Genomic DNA, 8,654 nt, shown 5'->3' with positions numbered 1-8,654 from the left:
AGGCACATACCAAGACTCAAAGAAAAGGAAAAGAAGACAAGGAGAACAGAACAAGACTCAAGCAAGATTATGCAAGATTCACAAAAAGAAAACAAAGAAGCAAGGGAATTCGGATTACTTGGAGACCTAGCTCTTGATACCAAATGATGGAAGAACTTTGGAGGAGGCCGGATTGATGTAGCTTCCTTCAAGTCTTTCCCTAGATCTTTGTACTCCTAGAATCCTTCCAATGCTTGTGTAAGGCTCCAATGGAGGAAGGAACCTCACGGCCACCTTAAGATGGTGGGGGAAACCTCTCAAGAATGCGCCACTCTTGGTGAAGGGATAAGCACTCTTCAATCCGCCACACTTGTCTTTGGAAAAGTGATAAGAGATTGGTTTTGCACAAAGAGGTTTAGGACCTTTGGGAGGAGAGAAATCTGATCTCTAATCTGAATACTCAATTCTCATTAATGCCAAAAGTGTTATACAAGTGAAATTTTAAAGCTATATAGGCGTGGCCACCTAGGGGTTAAGCTAGACTAGACCATGGTTCACTAGGAACCATGGTTGGGTCCGTCCAACTTAGGGAGCAAGAAAAGACTAGACCATGGTTCACTAAGAACCATGGTTGAGCCTTCCTAAACCGCCCTTGTGTAGGAGAGAAAGGAGGTCCAAGCATTTGGCCAAGTGTGCACCAATGTGAACACAAGGTGTGAACACAAAGATGTGGACGGTTTTGATTGGTTCCATTTAACTCCACCCGGTTTGAAAATGGTTCATTTGGTTTAGTTAGGTTCATTCAATGTGAATGGTACCTAGCTAAATCAAATCTATGAAAAATTAGGAGTTAAATGAGTCCAATATGTAAAACCTTTATCCTAAGGCCACATTTGGCTAAAATGCTAGGAGCACACTTTAGTCTTCTAATGCCACTCCTATGCCTACTTCTAAAAAGAAAAAGGTGCCTCCAAAATACAAAGGCAAAACAATCCTATACAAAGTCTACTATATACAATATATACAATGGAACTACTCAAGATACTACTAAGGAGAAAAGTACACAATGCTCATGGTGAGCAAGGGTCTAAGAAGCACCTCCTCCTTAGATGTCTCTTCTAGCTTCCTTACCATGGACCTTGTCAAAGGTCCAATGGCCTTCATGTATTCCTCTTCCTTGGATGGTCCTCCATCATACCCTCCTTCTTGGGAAGGATCTGTCCTCAGATCTACCTCTTCATCATCCATGTTAGTATTCCCTCCTCTATAGAAGCCTCCTCTAGCCTCCTAACCATAGACCTAGTTAGAGGCCTAATGGTCTTCATGTGTGAGCATCCTTGGATCACCCTTCACCCTTCTTGGTCTTACTTCTTCCAAAGGGATTCTTGGGGATTAGATTTCCATCACTGATATTAACCAAAATTTGTTGAGTGTTTCTCAATTATTAGGAAAAGGCTATAAAGTGTTATTTGAAGATAAAAATTGTGTGATTAAAGATATACACAACAAAGAAGTATTCAATGTTCATATGAAAGGAAAAAGTTTTGGTTTAAGTTTGGAGGAGGAGCCAATTATAAATGAAGATACAAGTGAAGAACACAAAGATGCATGTCTTCAAAAGAAAGTTGATGATCAAGAGGAGAATGAAGATGATGAAAAATCACCTTCAAAAGAGAAGTTCGAGACAAATGTTAAAGTGGTCCCACTCAAGAAGAATTACAACAAAAATCACAAAAAGAAGAAACCAATCAAAAAGAGAAAAGGCAGATTTTGAAACTCAAATTTGGTGATAAAGATATTCAGTCAAGGAGGAGTGTTGGGAATATGCCTAAATATCTTTAGAAGATTAAGTTAGTTTTTTATAAGAATATTTTATTTATATTTCAAATATTTAGATTTAATCTGTTCTGATTATTTTAAGATTTATTTCCTTATTTTAGAAAAAGATAATATCAAATATATTTGATTTTGTATAACAAATTTTTTCTATAAATAGAGACTCATGAATAAAATTATATTATGCTCCTCTGATAAAAAATAAGTCTTATTATAAAATATTTCTAGCACATCATAATTTGATATCACTCATCTTATTTGACAAGAAGCAAAGAAAGGTTTTCTTATTTTGAATCATAAACTCATTACCATCATAGTTTGATATCACTCATCTGCGGTAGAATAAATAATCTCTTTTTATTTGTAAATGACGTGAAATAGACCACCAAAGAGTTCTGAATATTGCTTTCACTATTCCACCATGCTAGAGCTCATACTCAACAATATTCTCCATAAACATTTCAATAGAAAACCTGTTCAACGTTGGAGTAGAACACAATGTTATTGTAATATACAAGTTATAATTTTTCAAAATCAAGAGTATTTCCAGCATATAACTACTATATTTGAAGTTATAATTTAATTTAAAAAAAGAGTTAAAAATAAGGAACCTACAATGAAGAACAGAATGCAGTAATCCCATGACGAAGTTGTTCCCACTCCAATTCATTATCAATATTAGAGCCTTCAACTCTAGTCAATTCATGTTGTAACTCATTCTCACATATTTGAGTGATGGACTCCAATCCATTTTTATTATTAGAGCCTTCAACTTGAATTCCAACTGCATCTCCATTTTCACTAGGCTGTGACTCATTATTATTGATTTGAGAAGAGGATTCCATTTCATTTTCAGCATTAGATGCTCCAACTCCAATTTCCATGCTTGGGGCATACACTGGGAAGACTCTACACTCTTTTATTCTCTCTTGAGTGAAATCTTTACTAATATACATGCCATAGAAATGAAATTCAAATTTCAATTGTACGTTGTTGGAAAGATCGTCCAGTTTAAAATAATAAAATAAAATGTGATCTGAACTTAAACTTTCGTATACTGGGTCATCGTGGACGCAGACCGTTTTGTCATCTTGATAGACAGAAAACGAAGCCCAACCATCGTGTGACCCCTTGTAAAGAATGACGAAAGAAATGAAACCACACAAGTTAGACGGTGAGAGGTAAGGAATAGTTATTGAATTCCCTGCCTTTTGAAACTCATACTTGTCAATCACATGGTCTCCTGGGAACATGAAAAACGTACCGAAGTTAAGGCTCAGTGAGTGACTCAACATGTGTTGTAATGCTATCCGTTGAGTGAAATCTGTCCCTAGAAGAGTGCAGTTAATGGCTTTCACATATGTCACAGATGGTGGAAGCTGTGGTAGAGACACGAGTTTCCTACAATCAACTAACTTAAGCATTTGCAGTGATGGTGGAAGTTGTGGCAGAGACACGAGTTCCCTACAATCAACTAACTTAAGCATTTGCAGTGATGGTGGAAGTTGTGGCAGAGACACGAGTTCCCTTAAATCCTTTAAACGTAGCACAGCCAATGATGGTGGAAGTTGTGGCAGAGACACAAGGTTTTGACAATTTATCAGGTAAAGTACTTTCAGCAGTGAAAGGTTTTGGATGTTTTCAATCAAGCTCACATCATTAATTCCACTTAACCATAAATCTTCTAAAGACGATAAGTTGCCAAAGTTGTGGTGGGTATGGCATGCATTGTGCTTCACACACTCAGAATGATTCAGTGTGGTAATCGACCCCATTCCTGCTTCATCTGATAACTTTTCAAAATTGTTTGAGACTGTTAGAATAAGTTCACTAAGTTTCCTATTATGCCAAATTGATGACGGCAATGCACTTAGAGTGGTTTTCAATACGCTCAAAGTAGTCATTTCCTTCGATGTAATTGAGAATTCCTTGAGATGAGATGAACAATCAAAGATGCTAAGTTTACAAAGAGATTTTGAATGAACTTTAAGGATATCAATTTTTGAACATCGAATTAACTCCAACTCTGTTAGCTTAGGGAGAGACGTGATGGACGGATGGAGCTCACGCAAACTTATACAATCAATAAGAGAAATACGTTCAAGTTTTCTTGCCATAGATAAGTCCGGAATCTCAACCAGCCCTGGAAAGTCATATAAGAGAATTGTCTTTAAATTCGAAAGATCCTGTAACAAGAAAGATGCATCACAATGTTAAGAAAAATTTTAAATTGATAATCATGAGCCTTAACTAAAAGAGAAACCTAACTAGTTACCATTCAAGGCTCACTTGTACCTTTAAAAACTTAGAGAAAAATAATGTAGCAAGTATAGCCACATTCCTACCTGAACCCCATCCCAAAGCCTTTTAACCTTGCTCAAAGACAAGTCAAGCTCTACAAGTTGTTCAGCACAAAAGTTAGACGGCAAAGACTCGAGACAAAATCCTTTCCATTGAAGGTACCTCAATTTATAAGAGAATGACTTGAGACCATGAGGAAGGGACACATTAAATTTGTTCTGCTTCCAGTGCTCTGTATGGATTTTAAGAAATCTCACATTAGGCATCTTTGCAAGGAAATCAGAGCTCAAACACAAATCCTCAGTTAATGTATCCAAATTAAAAATTATCCCTTCAACATCATCAGTTCCCTGTTAAACAAAATTAAAAATAATAATTGGTTGGGCTATCATACTAGTTATCGTACATAAATAAATCATTAAATTTTCCACTTTCCTTGTTATATTTCAATACTTCATACACTTCATCATGTTTCCATAATCGACTTCGTCTTCCAGGATCTTTGATGGATTCTTGATGAACAATTTCTTGACCCATTTGTTGTATCAAGTCATGCATTTCTATCAAATTGTAATTTGAAATTGTTATAAGAGCTTTGTCCAAAAGGACTTCGATTCCAGAAACTGCAAAGAAACCACAAGCTTCTAGTAGACTTGTTACAAAATTCTTGTTTTCTCCTTTCAGTAAGCAGGCAATGTCTAAAAAGATGTTTTTTTGAGAACGATCTAAGCCATCATAACTCAATTTTAAAATGTCATGAATTTGCATATTTGGGATCTTTTGGAGCTTTCTCAATTCACTTTCCCAAACCTCTTCACTTCTTCGACGAAGACTTGCACCTATAACTTTTAAAGCCAAAGGAACGCCTTTGCAATAGGAAACTACACTTCTTGAAAGATCTTCATATCCATGTTTAGGTTGTTTTTCTCCAAAAACAGTCAAACAAAAAAGTTGAAGAGATTGATCATAGCTCAATTCCTTGACCTCATATACTTCATCAACTAGACTAAAAATTTGTTTATTTCTAGTTGTAACAATGACTCTGCTTCCTGGCCCCAACAAATCATAATCTTCAACTAGATATTCTAATTGTTGTAAGGTGTCCACATCATCCAACACAATGAAAACCTTTTTATGTTTAAGCTTACGCCTCACAAAATTCATATCAAAACAATGATTTTCGATCTCCAACAACTTGGCGAAAAGTTTGTTATGTAAAGCTTCAAGTCCATTATGGCTGCTTGAATTTTCCCTTACATTTTTCAGGAAACAAAAACCTTCAAAACAAGGAGATAATCTTGCATACAAAGTAGTAGCTAGGGTGGTCTTTCCTATGCCACCCATACCCCATATTCCAATGGTTATAACTTCAGTTGACTCAATTTTCAGTAATGATTCAATTTCTTCATAATTGTCCTCAATTCCTACCAGACCTTTAAGTTGGTTTCGGTAAGTAGGAGTCAATTTTTGCAAAACGTCTCCAACAATTTCCTTAAGGAGTTCTGATTCAGTCCTAGCATAGGAAAGAAGAAACACAATGAAATAAATGTTGTGTTATGAGCATAACAAATACAATAGAAAAAAAATAATTATACATAATCATAGATCAATATGTTAGAATAATAGAGAAAATGATATAATTGAGGAATAAAAATTCAATGACTTAGAGAAGATAAAAAATATCTATGTTTTTTCTACACAATGAACTTATTTAAACTACCATGGAAGTTATTATTCTACATAGGCATGCTCTCATGCATGTAACGGAATTAAAAGTTTCCAAATACACAAACAATATATAGGTAGAATAAAAAAAAGTTATAAAAGACTCGGGTTAATGAAGATATCGATATTTAAATTTATTTTTAGGTTATTGAATAGAAAATATTTGAAATATTTTTCAATAGTGAACTTCATAGTAGATGAATAAATTACAATAAATTATCATTGCTTACATGTTCACTATGTATAAAAATATACTATGGAAATATTATTGTTCACAGTGAAAACCTGGTGAGACCAATTAAGGAGAATCTTTTCAAACCATGTAAAGGAAATTCTTGTTAATGTATTATCTCATTTCTATAATTTATTCAACTTAAAAAAAAAGAATTATTTTTTAACTCTACACAATTAAACACAGTAATGGACAAAGAAATTCTTTGATGAGCAACAATTGCATAACACAATCATACACAATAGAAGGAAACAACTATAAGCATGTTTGAATACAAATCTATAAATGTTTTAAGAACTTATTTGTTGAAAAATATTCTTTACTTTTAGTAGAGAAGTTCTTAGAAATATTTCTAGATTATAGCTCTATATCTTTTCTTGTTCGCTTCAATTTTTATTTTGATATCATATAATTTGTGTCATAATTTTAATTACCATCATTAAACTTTGTTGTATTTTCAACCAAATTTTGTTAACTCAATTTAAATCAACAAATTTTCTTTCTTTTTTTTTTTCTTTCAAAAAATTGAATCATTTTATTTACCTATTTTGAGAGTCCCACCCAGCTAAATTGGCTATTTCATTGAGAGAAGCTTTCCATTTGTTGTAATTGGATTCTTCCTTATGTTTTGCAAAGGCTTGCTCATAGCTTCCAGTTTGCTTCCTCACATGGGATGGATCTATATTGTAAAATACAGGTATCACCATTTGTCCTTGCTTTTTCCTACATTCTAAAATCTTGCTGAGTTCTTCCAAGCACCATTTTGAGGAAGCATAGTTTGGTGAGAGGATGACAATAGATACAAGAGAATTTCCTATGGCTTGGATGAGTGCTGGTGAGATTTCATCTCCCTTTCTAAGCTCATAGTCTATAAAGGTTTCAACTTCCTTTTTCTTCAAAGCTTCATGAAGATGGCTTGTGAAGTTCATGCGGGTGTCCTCACCACGAAAGCTTAGAAAAACTTCATATTTTTTTGAAGACACCATAGAAGAAGAGTTAGAGGAAGAAGCGACATCACTGATGATTTGTAGCTCAACCATTATGATCTGCACCTGTAATGAGTTTAACACTACAGTTGAAGAAATATAATAAAAGGATTTTATGTTTCAGTATCTTCTTGACACTTTTCCTTAATATTTTTTTTGTTGGAATTTATAAATCTGTCAAATATGAGATCAAACACTTCAAACTTCAAAGATCATATCTTCTTGCTCACTTACAAAAGTACAATTAGACAAATGTTTGCCAAATTGCTAGTGTGACTTTGAGGTGTTTTGTGATCCTTGGAGATTTCTTTAGCCTTGATCACTGACTTGCTTTTGACTTTGAAATGCTGATAGTCCATTTGAACAGACCGAAAGATAAGTAAACAATTATATATAAAAAAAGCCTAGTAACATGAATAATGAATCAAAACTTCAGATTACCCTATAGTAGTGCAGATCAAAACTTAAGTCCTAACCATAAATATCAGATCAATATTTCCTTGACATGTTATCAAACAGATGACTATCTTTTATCCAACATTGATTGAAAATTATGCCGTATGCTCAAGGCACTGCAGCTGTTCATTAGATATATTGTTTAGAAAATATCTCAGCTTTAAATTAAGACAAATTGGTGTTGATTAAAAGAGCTTAATTAATATGATATTGACAGTTGAATATTTGATGTTACAACTTTTATAGGTCAAATGATGCTTGATTTTCATCCATATACCAGAAAACAAAGACTGCTAAAAAAACAAAGACTACTAACTTAGCCTTAAACAACAAGGCCCACATCTCCATAAGATTTCAACAATCAGATATTAAACTAACATATCAGTTAAAATTGACAAATCTAATAACTCAAACTCTAAAAGTAGGCCTACCTTAGATTAAAAGAGAAATTATTATTAGAAGCTGATAACTAAAGCATGCTTGACATTAGTACAAAAATTATAAATGAATGTCTATAAGCAGTTCAATGAAAAATTCACGGTGTCTCACCAAATAAATTCTATAAAAGAAAACAAAAATCAAGTTATTTCTGCATCCTATTCAATCACAGAACCCTCTTGTTTTCAAGTCCATAATCTTTCAGCTAAAACATGAGAACACAATAAGAAATCAAATTAGTCATTCTGTGTCATCTTCTATTATTTCTAACTGTGGTTAAATATGTAAATGGAGAGAATGACCTTACTGCAGAGCAGACCGATCCAACTTCTTGCAAACAGAGAAGAATACACAGATTCTTTACACCAACACGACAGCTTCTCGGGTCAGCAGAGAAGATATAGACAACAATTGTACAGTGTATATAAATATACCCTTCATCACTTCATGTCATTGTCATGTTTGTTTATTTATAATGTTTGAAAAGGATGAAAAAATAATTAAACAAAAGATATGTAAATATACAGTAATGTCGTGAATGTTTCTGAGAAATTTCTGGGAAATTTCTAGTGGAGCCCCACATCCTATATAATATATGAGCAACACGTCTCATGTATGCTACCTTAATTGCTTTTTTTTTTTTTTTTTTCAATGACTTTTACTATTACACGTTTTAAGATTTTAATTGAATAATTTAATTT

The 8,654-nt window shown here is 33.6% G+C and overlaps 2 protein-coding genes across 14 annotated transcripts; both read right to left on the bottom strand.

Annotated features, from left to right (window-relative positions):
• Positions 1 to 420: 420 nt before the first annotated feature.
• On the bottom strand, positions 421 to 4,382 carry LOC109790654 (uncharacterized). 3 transcript variants are annotated; one of them, XR_014431437.1, is made up of 4 exons: positions 4,161 to 4,382; positions 2,431 to 4,001; positions 2,125 to 2,288; positions 421 to 1,385 (listed from the first exon to the last, which is right to left on the bottom strand). XR_014431437.1 is itself a non-coding variant. In XM_083068175.1 (3 exons), exons 1-3 carry the CDS (start codon positions 4,380 to 4,382, stop codon positions 2,240 to 2,242), a joined length of 1,842 nt encoding a protein of 613 aa, XP_082924301.1. In that variant the 3' UTR covers positions 421 to 2,239. The 3 variants fall into 3 exon arrangements, 1 of the variants encoding a protein (XP_082924301.1); XR_014431438.1 differs by having other exon boundaries at positions 4,111 to 4,249; XM_083068175.1 differs by having other exon boundaries at positions 421 to 2,288.
• A 34-nt stretch (positions 4,383 to 4,416) lies between these two features.
• On the bottom strand, positions 4,417 to 8,413 carry LOC109790658 (disease resistance protein RUN1-like). 11 transcript variants are annotated; one of them, XM_083068183.1, is made up of 4 exons: positions 8,256 to 8,413; positions 7,320 to 7,406; positions 6,617 to 7,125; positions 4,417 to 5,629 (listed from the first exon to the last, which is right to left on the bottom strand). In XM_083068183.1, the coding sequence occupies exons 3-4, from the start codon at positions 7,111 to 7,113 to the stop codon at positions 4,510 to 4,512; spliced, it is 1,617 nt and encodes a 538-aa protein (XP_082924309.1). In that variant the 5' UTR covers positions 7,114 to 7,125; positions 7,320 to 7,406; positions 8,256 to 8,413; the 3' UTR covers positions 4,417 to 4,509. The 11 variants fall into 11 exon arrangements, with proteins under 11 accessions (XP_082924309.1, XP_082924304.1, XP_082924306.1 ...); XM_083068178.1 differs by having other exon boundaries at positions 7,294 to 7,406; positions 8,256 to 8,412; XM_083068180.1 differs by having other exon boundaries at positions 7,294 to 7,406; positions 8,065 to 8,382.
• Positions 8,414 to 8,654: the final 241 nt, after the last annotated feature.

This window comes from Cajanus cajan, chromosome 2 (assembly GCF_000230855.2).
Source record: "Cajanus cajan strain Asha chromosome 2, NIPB_CcT2T_4, whole genome shotgun sequence".
NCBI classification, from domain to species: domain Eukaryota; kingdom Viridiplantae; phylum Streptophyta; class Magnoliopsida; order Fabales; family Fabaceae; genus Cajanus; species Cajanus cajan.
The sequence above is the reverse complement of the archived record's forward strand: the minus strand, read 5'-3'. Positions and strand labels throughout refer to the sequence as shown.